At 30.9% G+C, this 14,894-nt stretch overlaps 1 protein-coding gene across 3 annotated transcripts in view; it reads right to left on the bottom strand.

Annotated features, from left to right (window-relative positions):
• Positions 1-2,612: 2,612 nt before the first annotated feature.
• Positions 2,613-14,894, bottom strand: part of LOC143059746 (uncharacterized) — a 44,860-nt gene continuing 32,578 nt past the window's right edge. Inside the window, exons 2-8 of one of the 3 annotated variants that reach the window (XM_076233296.1) lie at positions 11,382-11,478; positions 9,036-9,356; positions 7,972-8,087; positions 7,041-7,215; positions 5,685-5,786; positions 4,793-4,925; positions 2,613-3,037 (exon numbers count right to left, since the gene is read on the bottom strand). In XM_076233296.1, the coding sequence (XP_076089411.1) occupies positions 4,837-4,925; positions 5,685-5,786; positions 7,041-7,215; positions 7,972-8,087; positions 9,036-9,356; positions 11,382-11,460 (882 nt within the window). In that variant the 5' untranslated portion in view covers positions 11,461-11,478 and the 3' untranslated portion in view covers positions 2,613-3,037; positions 4,793-4,836. The remainder of the gene's footprint in view (positions 3,038-4,792; positions 4,926-5,684; positions 5,787-7,040; positions 7,216-7,971; positions 8,088-9,035; positions 9,357-11,381; positions 11,479-14,894) is intronic. The other 2 variants (XM_076233295.1, XM_076233297.1) reach the window with 2 other exon arrangements.

Below are 14,894 nucleotides of genomic sequence, written 5' to 3'. Positions count from 1 at the left end.
GTGAATCAATATTAACGCCAAATATGCAATCTTTAATGACCTGACAACAGTATCGTAACTATATCCCTTCAAAGGTATTGTTAGTTTTTGAGGTGAATACTGACACCTTTGTGCTTTATAAAGAATATTTCCATAAAAAATTGGATGTGAAATACCTGAACGTATAAGAAGTCTGCATGTTGAGCTATATTTATGAATGATGTCCTTATACCGATGATAAAATTTAGTAAATGTTTTGACTAGTTTGTGATATCGAAAACCCTGGTGTAATAATTTTTCAGTTATACATAAATTTCTCTCGTTAAAATCTAAAACATTGTTACATTCACGAGCGAATCGTACAAGTTGAGATATATAAACACCGTAAGATGGTGACAAGGGAACGTCACCATCTAAAAATGGACAATTAACGATAGGAAATGAAAAATCATCTCCTTTATCATAAATTTTAGTATTCAGCTTTCCGTTAGTGATATAGATATCAAGATCGAGGAAAGGGCAGTGGTTATTGTTAGTATTAGCTTTATTTAAAGTAAGTTCAACACTAGACATCAATATACACATCAATTTGAAAAGGTAAAAAAAGACTAGAAAACAAATGTTGATATCATTGTATTGCGCCAACTTTAATCGTAAGATTTTTCAGGTCACCATGTACTGATTGACCATTGCTTGATTCGTGGTGCATTTATTTTTCACTGCAACAGAAGTGTCAATATAAAACCAGCTATATTGACAAATGTTGATACATGCATGTTTTTTTGGACCCCTAGCAATGGTCTTTTTCCGCCAATATCAGATTATAGAGAACATGTGTGTTCTGTGGGAACGTTAGCAGCTAGTAGTGTGCCCGAGATCAGTGGTACAATAAACTTTTGAAAAGTTGCATATGTCGTGAACAGGTAACAACTGTTTTATGTGGCTTTGGTTGACGAAACGCTTCCAGTCTGTAACAGTACTACATCTGAGTAATATACCTTATTAGAAATTAACTGTCTTGATTGTTATACGATGCAACCCCTGTAATAAAACTATTTGCTACCATCTGTTGATAAGCAAACAGAGGTGGCAGAATAATTCTTATATCTGCATCTTGAGTCACTTACAAGTCCTGCACAAAATTAATTCACAGTCTACAGATTTTGAAAGATCCCACTATGTATATTTCGTCAAGTTCTTGCAAATCAAAAACAACGTAGTACGATAGGGCATAGTTACCTATAAATCTTATCAACCCATGTTTAATTAAAGGTAAACAAAGAAATTTCTTACAATCTCAAATTGATATCCATTCAATGACTTGAAAAACCAAAGATCCACCTCCATTTCCTGGTAATTTGCGTCATATAGGAAACCCAACCTCAACTAAACAGTCAAATGTTTTTAAAGAAAAAAAAAATATAATTTAAACATGTTTGGGTAATTTCAATATGAAAAGATATAGTTTCTTTGTATACTAGTTTGTTTCATATTCTAATATCAATACATTTTGTACCTCTTATATTCATTTAAAACACATTTGACAGCATTCTCCATAAAAGAGCAATATCACTGGTCAAACACTTATCAAGTCTGTATTGATTCAAACATAATTGTCAAATAAAGTAAAGTTTTTTTATGTTTTTGTTTTCTTAAAAAACGTTATTATTCCCTGCGCGTTCAAAAATGTTAGTCGTTTATTGAATTTATATCAAAGGTTTATATAAAAAATGTTCATGTTTAATAAGCTAACTATACTGTATGGGTTTTGCCGATTGTTGAAAGCCGTACGATGATGTATAATTGACTTTGACGTAATTTGGTCTCTGGTGAGAGAGATTTTTCATCGGCATTCAAACCAAGTCTTCGTATTTCTACATATACATTGAGCAAAACATATACTTACCTAAAAGAGAAATAACACAAAGCATAATGTAATTATAGTTACTCTAAATTAAAAGTCACAGAATAAAAACTTAAACCACAGATATAAAGCATCCAGGAGCATTGACACCATAGGCAGATCACTCTACATTAGTTTTGGGTAATGTATTTTAAACAATAGTGCTTACCCGATCAACTATTAGAATTTCGATATTTGTTATATTAAAATTATATCGTTAGTTTTCTCAATTGAAATTTGTCATGTTTTTTATTACGAGACTTCTTACAGCCGATAACATGTACACGGTAAGAGTTTTTCTCATTTTTGAAGAGCGTATGGGTACCTTTAATTGCTTACATCCACTTTCTTTGAACTGTGGTGGATAATTGTCATTGATACATACCACATATCCTTTTTTTACAACAAATAAGAAACTGTACCATTTACACCACAAACAGAACTGGAGCAATTGATTTCGGACGATCAAGAGCATCAATCAAAAGCAAACGGTACCAATAAAAAGTATTTTTTTTTAGAATTTGGTATAGTTCGTTAATGATCACACGGTTTAACTTGGTTTCGAAACTTAAATAAAGATACGACAATCGGGAATAATTAAATGAAGCTCTCTAACACTGTCTGGAAGTTGATACCTATATGTTGTCTAACTTATTGATTACTGTCCTTGTCGTAACAAACAACAAATCTTGGGCAACAAGTTAAAGATATGCAATTAAAAAGAATTAGCTAAAAAACATGAATTTAATTAGTAAAAATTGCAACTGTGTCGGCCTTACTACCGTTCCAAAAATGAAATGAAATACATAAATCACAATAACTATAGGAGTCTCGTCTGACTAAATGCAAATATATCTGCCAAAAGAAATCACGAAATTCGGTCATAATCTCTCAACCTTAATTCTTCAAAGTATAAAATTGTTTACTTAGATTCCCTTATCTAGGAAGCATTGAGAAAAAATGTATTTCCAATTTCAAATCAAAATCACAATTATATTCATATCTTCCTTCCTAGGTTTCGGCTAAGACCTGAGACACATTGCACTTAACCATATGCAAAGTATGTAAAGTCAGGATTTTTTCTTCAGAGTAGATTGTCTTGTTCCCTCTTTAATGTTAACTCGCCAGTTGGTGATTCAAGTTTTATTTTTCCGTCTGAAAAGTACAATTTGCTATTTTACCAATATGAAACAGTTTATCAAAATGGTACGATAATTCATGAAAAATATAAAAAGAATATTTAATAAACAAAGACGGTTTGTCGACACATAACATGTCGTTGTATAGACATTCTTTCATTAGGTTTAACTTATATTTAATACAAATATTTAATAAGTATCTAAAAGAAGCAATGGCATATTTATAATATTCGATGCATTCAACGGAACAGTGTGTTCCCTCTGTGATTGATTTTGTGAGTGTTAAAACGTGACGGTAGACGCAAAAAAGTCCAAATATCATTTTCAGTAATAAATTTGATATTCCAAATTTAGTTGATTGTAGATAATGCATTTATACCATAAAGAAGCTTATGGTCAAGTTGTTGCTGTCAACAAATTAACTTACATAAATACAGATGTTGTTGCTGTCAACAAATTAACTTACATAAATACAGATGTTGTTGCTGTCAACAAATTAACTTACATAAATACAGATGTTGTTGCTGTCAACAAATTAACTTACATAAATACAGATGTTGTTGCTGTCAACAAATTAACTTACATAAATACAGATGTTGTTGCTGTCAACAAATTAACTTACATAAATACAGATGTCAATGTAACATGTGTAATTGGCAGAATAAAACATAAGTATTTCATTTATCAGTGAATACATATAAAAACATAGGGCGGGGGAGTCTAAAAAGTATTCAAAGATATGAAGTGTTTGTTCAAAATACCATAATGGTTTAACAAAATTCTTAATGTACGGAACTCTATCTGAATGTTAAAAACAAAAAAATACATTGTTTCATGATCGTCAGACATAATACGAAAGCTTTTGAGGTCTTGAAAACGTTTCACAACCGACTGCAAAATAAATTCATGAAATATAGAGTAGATAGATCTTGAAATTCTTCACTTTTTGCTTTGATATATGTTTTTTTTAAACTTTATAAGTTCAAAAAAATAAGCCAACAAGTACCCTAATGTAATATTTTTAAAGTCATGACAGACTTGTGAATGGGTATACATGAACAAAAATCACAAATGCAATACTAAAAACCCTAAAGTTTTGTTTAATTTTTGTATAATAAGAAGGAAAATTGTCTTAAAAAATTTACGAATATATGTATAGACGAAAACTAAACCGTGAAATAATTCATTTGAACAATGCATTCTTGCATTAAGTCCATGTACAATAATGTAGCTTGAATTTAACGTATGAAATTTAGCAGAGGTTCTCCAACCGGCAAATAGTAAACAGATTTTTTAGTTATTCACATACTAAATTAAACTAATATAAAAAGAAAACTGCTTAAACTTCACAGTGTGAAACGGTGTAACGTTTGTTTGTTAGCAAACTATATTTTTCTACCGTTTCAAAAATCATAAAAAGTATTATTACAAATCAAAAATCAAAACATACTGAAGCAGTAACATACACCAATTTTGCCAACTGTCATTGAACTAGTGATCAAGCAAGGAATATTATTGTCAATTAAAATCTCTGAAACATGCTTGGATCAAGTATGTTTTGATTTATCAATCGTAAAGTAGCATGTATTGGTTATTTGATATCATTGTAACATTATGTACTTGCTTTGTCCTAATATCTCTACATTACGGGCATTATTTGTATTTTAACAACTGTATAATGTATCCTGTTACCAAAAATCTTGTTCTACATGAATATGATTGTTTTTTTAATTACGAGTGTTTTATAGATTATGTTCTGCACCATACGTACGTAGCCATAGTCAGTGGTCAGATCATCCCCATAATTTGACAATTTCATAACCACTTACATGAATACGCCAAGGACATTTTGTGGCCTTCAATGTTGTCGTTTGGTACTGATGATTTACAATTACACCTCATGTCTAAAATTGAATCGATAGTAGTCGTGTTATTATGATCTAACTTTTAAATTGTTTTGATACATTTTCATTAATTGATATTACTTTTCTCCAATTTAAAATAAGTCCTACCTACAACTGTTTGCTAATATTCAACGATAAACAAACTATTGCTGAGAAAATTGATAAAATCCGTAAATTCTCTGTCACTTTCAATTATCGAATAATTTAAAACTGATTCCCAATTTTCCGTCAAGCACATCTAACTTAAGCTACTCATGACACGCATTACAAACATAAGGTACAAGTTCTCCTATATCTATAACATCAATGACTCAGTTTAACGAAATCTAAGCATGTGGTAATTTCAAATTTATTAAACATAGAACAGCTATCTCTTTTCATGACTTCACCCTCAAACAAAATTTTTTACTGGTTGTTTAAATTTTGTTTTATTTCACAAACATATATTGACTCTACAATACACAAATTTTACATATGTGAAGTGCATTTCAATATATATATTAATAAGATATGATATGACTTCCAATGAGAGAGTCAAAGAAGATCAAATGTTTTAAGCAAAAAATTCAAAATCTTATGTATCTTATGTATCTAAGACAACCTCCCCTTTTATTGCAGCTTTTACTTGTAGGGTCTATCGAATTGGTTTAAGATAGATGATGAAAATAACACATGAATAACTCACCAAAGATAAACTAGGAATTTTCAGTGTTGAAAAAAAAAAAATAATAGTAAAACTGTTCCTCCATATTTACTTACATTTTAGTCGTTGACAATAACAAATAATCAACAATACAGTGATGATCATCAGACTTGTCGGTATAATGATAGCAATTAATATTTTTGTTTGCTGACTTGATTCTGGAAGATAAGTATTTTACTGATATAGTGTGCATACATGTAGGTATAGTTAAATAATACTTGTCTATCAATAGACCACTTTCGAGTTCATCCGTCACCGGAAAAAACTCGTCAATTATACGCGCCTTTATGACGTCATTTACCAGATAGAGGGGGTCGCCTGCATCCCTGCACTATTTACGTTCATCAAGCGTCTTAGTGATCGTCATTGTGCAGGATAAATTAGAAATAATGGTTGTTCTGTAGGTACTTAATGACAATTCCCTTATGACAGCAATGCTGATTGTCAATTTTGAGAATTCAATTTGCCGAATAATTCGTACAATATAGAATTATAGTTTTCCAACCACTCGCTCAACATTGGAATGGAAGTGACGACGCCCCTAAACGCACAAATGACGTTCACTAAAACCAGAGTTTTTGACGGAAATGGATCGAACTCGAAAGTTGTCTATTGATACCCAAGGTAAAAGAGCAAAATATGTTCCTAAAAGAATTCTTTTCGTAGCTTTTTATTTCTGAATCTGTTGTTTTCTTAAAAATGCAATTTCAATATAGAAAACAACCATGAACATTTAAAAAAATTAACTTGTTTGTAAAAAATATTAAAGTTCTTTGTTGGTAGTAACCCATACTAGCAAACAGTATGCTATTGAATGAAACACGTTATGTGTACATATAAACAGAACTTATGTGGTTGTGAAATAATATTGAGCACAGAACAGAAAAACACATATATACAGATGTAACTGTATGATATCTTTTAATGCAGACCGACATATACATACTGAAATGTTTTAAAGGAAAAGAAATATATTTTATGAAATGACATCAGTCACTGTGTACACTTTAACTTCCATTTGTACATCTGTAACAATTTAAAAAAGTCTAAATTTCTTCACAATGAAGACTATTCTAATGCAACATCGTTTGTAATGTTCATTTTGATTGGGTAGCGTCACAAATTTGCATGGCATCAACTTACAATTGAAAATTGACACGCAAGCGTAGACGACGTATGACAGATTTTAATGTATGATATAACTTTGTTTTCCGTTAGAATGGAGATAACAATATTGTATGTTAAGCTCCGACGGCATTCTTTGGTGATTTGATGGTCTCAACTACCTGTTTACTGGCGACGATAACGTATTGCCAATAAACTCAATATGCTACTATCAAATTACCAATGGATGCCGTCGGTGCTTAAAATGCAATACAGTTATCTTCTTAATATATATATTTCATATTTACTTTCACAAGGAAGAGTGCTGTTAACCACAGTAAAATTTGTTGTGCCAACTGTGCACTGGATTGAAATGTTTTGATAACAGTTATCTTTCATCTGGTACTGAAACTGCAGACTTGATTTGTAAAATATTCCAATTCTTTCAGTTGCGACTGATAGGCTGTACGATATGTCAGAACCCTGCAAGATAGTAAGTAAATGTTGATTTCTATGCGGAATATTCATGAATTAAAAGACTTTTTAAAGAGAACATAAATCTGACGATAGTCAATATCTTAGTATTCGCACTGAATATGCATGTAAACGATTGTAGTACTCATTTTTAAAATAAACAATTCAGTTACAAATATGAAGGGAAATAATTAAAAAAAAAGAATGAAAAAGGTTGTATTTATCATTTGATAAAAAAGAAATAGATATGGTGTAATAAGGTGTATGTTGTGGTATAATTAAAGAATGAGAAGATTTGAAGACAATTTAATCATTTATCATAGATACATGTATTGGGATCGTGAATTTCCTCACAAACCGGAACCGTTTCAAGCTTTGACAGCAGGATGCGATATCTGGTTACATAAGCACCACATTAAACTAGTAACTTTTTATATATTGTCGATCAAAATGTTTACAGATAACTACAATGGAATGTTATGGACAACTTCTAACATGGTCAAAATTTCTGTTTCTAGTTGAACTACAGGGGGCACACATGACTGAACATTGTTTAACAAAGATTAATAGAAACCTTTTTCCAAGTTGCTAAAAAATGAAAACGAATAAGAACAAAAATATAAAACAATTAGTTAAAGATTATTTTTGTCTTAAGCATAATTATTAGAATGACTAGGAAATTCACCAACAACAAAAGTTCACCAATACATTTAGTAATTTTGAACATTTGGTTTAAATTCAAAAAGCTATATTTTAGAAACTTACATCATCTGTAGCAAAGCATATTGGATTGGGATAAACCTTATTGAAGATTATATTGGCCGTCGCCTTTTGATTTCTTTCAATATGTAATTTAACTGGAATTTCTTCTGTGGGATGATCTAAAAGAAAAAAAATAATAAAAAAAATATTTAAATTGGATCAGTAAACAAAAAATAGTTTTAGCAACTCTTTCCTAGAACATGTTATTTCATTTCTTCAATGCAACATCAACATATTAGAGAAAGCTTATTGTTATCAAATACTGTGCAGAAACATTATAAAGTTACAAGTATATTTATTAAAGCATAAATCAGCATAATGTAAAATTCTTAATTCTTGAACAACCCGACGTTATTCCAATTTAAATAAAAAGATTCCTTATGCGATTCAAACGTTAGATAAAACATTACCATTATCTGTTCTCCATACCACATGCAGTCGGGATTACTAGGGAGCAAACAAAACAGGGGAAAGCCTCATTATCGGTCGTTAACAAATTAACATAAAAAAGAAGGTACTAGTAACTGTTTTATTATAAACTTAGAAGCAATATTCTTACTTTCAATCAATTTCTGATCTAAAAGGAGAGACAAATGATACCAGAGGAACATTCAAACTTATAAGTCGAGAAAAAACAAGGCTACAGCCAAAAAACGAAAGAGATCAACAGAAAAACAATAGTAAACAAAACAAAATACAAACATTACAGTTTGGTTTAAGATTTTTCATTTGTTGACAATTCCCTTTTCTTTTATTATCTAGAACATAAAACCCCTTGGAGCTGCGTTATACTCTAATCTTTGGTGGTATCTTGAGAGAAACATTCATGGCCAGATTTTTATGTACAGTATTTTCACTGTTTTGTTTTAGATAAATCACATGTAACTATAAACGCCTAATTTAAATTTTGAATAAATTGTTGATCAAGTTCAAAACAATTCCTACTTTAACTTCATAATTCCGTCCGACAAGTGAAAATTATGCAAACATATAGTTTCTAATTTGTGCTTTGTTTTGCTTTAAAAACCTTTAACACTAGCTTGACTATCAAGAAACACGCTACATACATTCAAAATCTGTCGAATTCAGAGTCAGAACCTTGCTATCTGTATCAAACCCGTATGTACACTCGTATGGTATGTTAACGTCTTCTTCTGTAAAGTTCTTAATAGTCAGAATTGAAGTCTTTGTTGAAATATTTAAATATTCTTCATATTTTGCACTGTTTAATGAGACACTGTTCATAACTATCAGGTCATAATTAGTTCCCTTCGTCCATTTTCTTGTAAATGCATTACAGCACGGAACATTATTACAGAATTTGCAGTATAATTTAACATTCGTTCCAAACACAACCGGTTTAGACGCTAATTTCCATAATACACAACCTGGAAATAAAAAATAAGGCTGTGCAAATATTATGTCAGCAGTTTTATCAATTGGTTCAGTACAAGGAGATACTGTCCGATGAAATACTTGTATATTGCTATAAAAAAAAAGAGATGTGGTATGATTACCAATGAGACAACATTGCATTAGAGACCACATGACATAGAAATTAACAAATTTAGGCCACAGCAACCTTCAACAATGAGCAAAGCCATTACCGCATAGTCCGCTATAATAGGCCTCGAAATAACAAACGGGTAAAACATTTCAAATGAGAAAACTAACGGCCTAATTTATGTACAAACTAGAGGCTCTCAAGAGCCTGTGCCGCTCACCTTGGTATATGTGCATAATAAACAATGGACACAGATAAATTCAAGACAAAATTGTGTTTTGGTGATGGTGATGTGTTTGTAGATCTTATTTTACTGAACATTCTTGTTGCTACAATTATCTCTATCTATAATGAACTTAGCCCAGTAATTACAGTAGAATATTTACAAAACTTTACAAAAATTTATGAAAATTATTAAAAATTGACTATAAAGGGCAATAACTCCTTAAGGGGTCAATTGACAATTTTGGTCATGTTTAACTTATTTGTAGATCTTATTTTGCTGAACATTATTGCTGTTAACAGTTCATCTCTATCTATAATAATTTTCAAGATAATAACCAAAATCTGCAAAATTTACTTAAAATTACTAATTCGGGGGCAGCACCCAACAACAGGTTGTCCGATTTGTCTGAAAATTTCAGAGCACATAGATCTTGACCTGATAAACAATATAACCGCTAGTCAGATTTGCTCTAGATTCTTTGGTTTCAGAGATATAATCCAAAGTCTTACTCTACATTTTACCCTATGTACTTTTTTTAGCCATGGCGGCCATCTTGGTTGGTTTGCCAGGTCATCAGACAAGACTGTTAAAATTTATGAAAAATGGTTAAAAATTGACTATAAATTGACCAAAAAATGCAAAATTTCCTTAAAATTACTAATTCGGGGCAGGAATCCAACAACGGATTGTCGGATTTGTCTGAAAATTTGAGGGCAGATAGATCTCGAACTAAAAGACAATTTTACCCCATGTCAGATTTGCTCTAAATGCTTTGGTTTCAGAGTTACAAAGCCAAAATCTACAGTTTACCCCCATGTTCTTTTTTTAGCCATGGTGGCCATCTTGGTTGGTTGACAGGGTCACGCCACACATTTTTAAACTATATATCCCAATGATGATTGTGGCCAAGTTTGGTTAAATTTTGCCCAAAAGTTTCAGAGGAGAAGATTTTTGTAAAAGTTTACGGACGACGAACGACGGACGTCGGACGCCAAGTGATGAGAAAAAGCTCACTTGACCTTTGAGGTCAGGTGAGCTAAAAATGAACGAAAAATTTCTGCATTGAAGACCAATTGGTGACCTTCTGTTGTTGTCTGTTCTGTGGTCGGGTTGTTGTCTCTTTGACACATTCCCCATTTCCATTCTCAATTGTATGTAACATAACATCAAAAAACGACAATCACTGAGTTAAAGGCTCCTGACTTTGTACAGGCATATACATAAAGAATGTTGCGGAGTTAAACATGTAAGTGGGTCCGAACCCTCCCCCTAACATGGGACAGTGGTGTAACAGTACTTGTACTTAGGCAGATCCTGCACCTGTCATCCCTTTAAAGTTACTTTATTGATGTTCATATTGCATGTTTATTTGTGTATGTTTATTTGTGTATCTATTGAAATCTACAGTATTAACTTTAATGGTAAACCGAAAACAAAAAAACGACCTAAGAATTATAAAGGACCGATGATTATGCTGGAAAAAATTTCATTTATGTTTGTTTCTTTTTAGACTTGTCCAATATTTTCAATGTTAATTCAACATGAAATCTGTTGTAAAAACAAAATCCTTAATGATCAAAAATTTCAATGCGTATCATCACATTCTCCTTTTACTACTAATCTACACTGTACATGCTGTATAGTAAATTAATTTTTAAATTTACGCACTTATAACGGACTTACCTTCCGATAAAACAGTAAAGTACATAGTTAGAAGCATTAAAATTACTGTGCTTAACTGATATTTATCACCTCTTGCCATATAACAATCATACTATAACTGAAAGTAAAGAAAATATAGTGATAATTGCATAACAGCCTAAAACAGATAGATCCAAAAACGATGGCAGTTGCACAGTTTATAATATAAAAGAAAACACCACTTTCAGTGAAGTCTTTTGATCAAATCTATATTGTAAAAGAATCAAACAAACTCAATATACCGTACACAAACATTGTTGTCGTAAAAATCAATGGTTGTTTAATTGTTAAAAAAATCACGTCACGGGTTTAGTAAGAATAAAGCAAATAATTTTCGGGCAAGAAAGTTACCAGATAATCAATTCGTCTCAACTCTTTCTGTAAAATATGCACATTATAACAAAAAATATTGCATAGTTTGAAAAAAAATCTTCCTGTGAAAAAAATTCCTAAAGCATATGTACATTTTCTGTATTTGTTGTTAATAGACTTAATATTTTTCAAAAAATAGACAGATGATATTATGTTCAACCTTTTCTTCAACAAATCTTGATCAGTAGACAAACAAATGATACATGTGCATGTATTGAAACACATACAATACTACTAATAATAAGGAAATCAACTGGTTTTAAAGTAAACAAAATAAATTCACTTGCAAACCAATTTGATCTGATACGGTTATTCTGATCTTTTCAGTAAATTGTTACGTCATTGTACGTCTTTCATTTGATTTTCAGTATTATCCACTGCAGTAAATTTAGAACTGTTCAGACAATTGTCGTACTTAATTGAGATATGTTGGGTATATGTTCAGACTGTTAAGTAGTCGTTATTTTCTGTACACTTCAGCATCATACGCTATCGAGCAGTACCAAGCTATTAGTTTGAAAAGTACCTATTCAACAGCAGTGGGTATTGCAACTTTCACTGGAAAACTTAATTGGACTGGTGATTTTTTTACAGTCTTCTCAGATGTAGTTAATATAAAAAAAGATGTGGTATGATTGCCAATACTCTCCACAAAAGACCAAAATGACACAGAAATTAACAAATACAGGTCAGCGTAAGAATTTTAGTAATATTTGTCAAAGGAATCTGGGAAGATGTCTACCGGGGCTAATTTAATAAGTTTGAAAAGCGTATGTTAATTACATAGCCAAAAGACAAAAGTCCAGTCATCTGTAAAAAAATAAATTGAAACCACAGACTGTAGTGTATCTCCTTAAATGATTATTCAGTTAAAAGTTTGTAGTGTCTTTGATTTAGCTGTCACTTATTTCGAGTACTCTTCGATGTGTACTTTAAAGTACTACAGTCAATTAATCGTATGAAGGTAATTATTTTGTAAAAAGAGAAAAACTGACCTCAGAAAGTTTATGGGCTTCATCCTTTTTTAACATGGTGATTTCAAGCTGATTATTGCAAGTTCATAGTTCATTGAATGTTACAAGTGCATTTCTTATCTTAGCCTTAATCTCATTCTCAAACAGAAAGATAATTTTACTACTATGAACAATAACCAAACCGGATAAGTAAGATAAACAATACATTATTTGGAATAATCAAATATGACTGTATACCTTCCGAAACCTAGCATACTTTTGAAAACCATTGAGACATTCTACTAAAGCGTAGCAACACCACACTCGGCATCTGACAAACATGAACGTGCGTCTAAAAATAGTGTAAATTCTATTGTGACCAGATACCATTTCTCCTAATCTACAGAAACTGTAAATCTAATCGGAGCAGCTACATCAGTTAAAATCGTTATAACAAATGCAGTCGAAAAATGGGGCAGTCTATTTCGATTTGTCATTCCGGGATAATATGCAATATATGTATTTGCATTGTTGTATTTCTACTAAATAATAAATTACGGGAACCGTACCAAAATCTAATTTAATCGAAAGATGTTGATGAAAAGGTTAGGTAAATATATCAACTTTGACAGCAAAAGTACGCAAACAACCTCTATTGACATAATTAAGGGGTTCCAAGTGTATACAAAGAATCGGAAAAAAGTTTTTTTCAGAAAAATTAATAATTTTATCTTTAATAGCCCTATATTGGAAATAGAATACAACATTTATCGAAAAACAAAAATACATATTTTTTTTTGTAATACAGAATGTTAACCTTACGTTTGTCCAGTAAGAAGGTTAACATGCTTAGTACATACAGTACGACAAAACAGATAAGTATAGAATTTATTTTGCATATACATGTATATGTGATTCAACAAATTATGAACTATCTACTCTTCATTTTGGGGCATTTAAAACAACCGCCTTGGCGGGCAGACACAAATATCTGATAAATATTCCAACATTGACTATTCCAGAAAGACTTGTACATATAGACATAACATCGATGATATTGATATGTTCCCATATCTACTATTAGTTAACATTTAGATATAATTTAAAAACAAAAGGCAGTTTCTTGGTCAAATTAAACAAAATGTCATCTTACCTTTTAATTTATGTGAGATTTTTATTTCTCTTAATGATTATAACGATCGACCATTTGTATACATATATCATACGACTTTAGATAGCTATTGAAAATGACATTATTGATCAATATATCCATTTAAGTAAAGCAATTACCATTAGTATATGATTATTATACATGTACGCGCTTATTATGTAAGGGAGTATTTTTAATATTTTAAAGGTATATAGAACCAATTATTTGTTTCAAACACAAAGAAATATTTTGAACCAAACGTGTATATATACTAAACTATGTCCTCTTTTTTTTTTACATTTATGACAGGTCCATAACATATGATCGATAACAACAATTCATTTCGTGAAAACTTTGCCAGCTAATTAAATTTCTTGTTGTATTGCCGGTTTATTTTTTACCTTACATGACCTCAATAAACAATCAACACAGAATCATGGATCACGTTTGAAATCAGTGAAATGATAGACGTTCAAAAGAGCGTTATTTTTTTCAAATTTTTCATTCATTTCTACTTTTTAATTAAAATTTAATCAAAACAGTTGCTAAATGATTTGTTGCATCAAAATATTTGTTTCAGAATCTAACTTCCAAGTTTGTAGTAAGGTCACTACATATGAAAAACTTCCGTGAATTAGAGTATGAGAACAGAATACTTAAAAAGCAGTACATTTCTGAAGATTTTGATGAGTTAAAACCATTTCTTTTTTAAATGAAATATGTTTTCCAAAACCTGAGTATCTGGGAAAATGTTAAGGCATGCTCTATACTGTATCATGGTTTGCTTTATTTTGGCATAAGTAATCAAACTACGGTTCAAATAATAATGTTCTATTTTTCAAACGTATGTGCATGTAATGGTAAGAATAAATCAATCTATAAAATATTAATTATCAAGAACAGACCATCACATATAGACAGTATTCCACAAGAACCAGTAAAGCTTTTTTCAACGTCGTAGTTGATTATGGATTAGAACAAATTGTAGACTTCGCAACACGAAAAATAAAAAAACCTAGG

Source organism: Mytilus galloprovincialis, chromosome 14, assembly GCF_965363235.1.
Source record: "Mytilus galloprovincialis chromosome 14, xbMytGall1.hap1.1, whole genome shotgun sequence".
NCBI classification, from domain to species: domain Eukaryota; kingdom Metazoa; phylum Mollusca; class Bivalvia; order Mytilida; family Mytilidae; genus Mytilus; species Mytilus galloprovincialis.
Note: the sequence above shows the minus strand (reverse complement) of the source record. Positions and strands in the feature narration are given on the sequence as shown.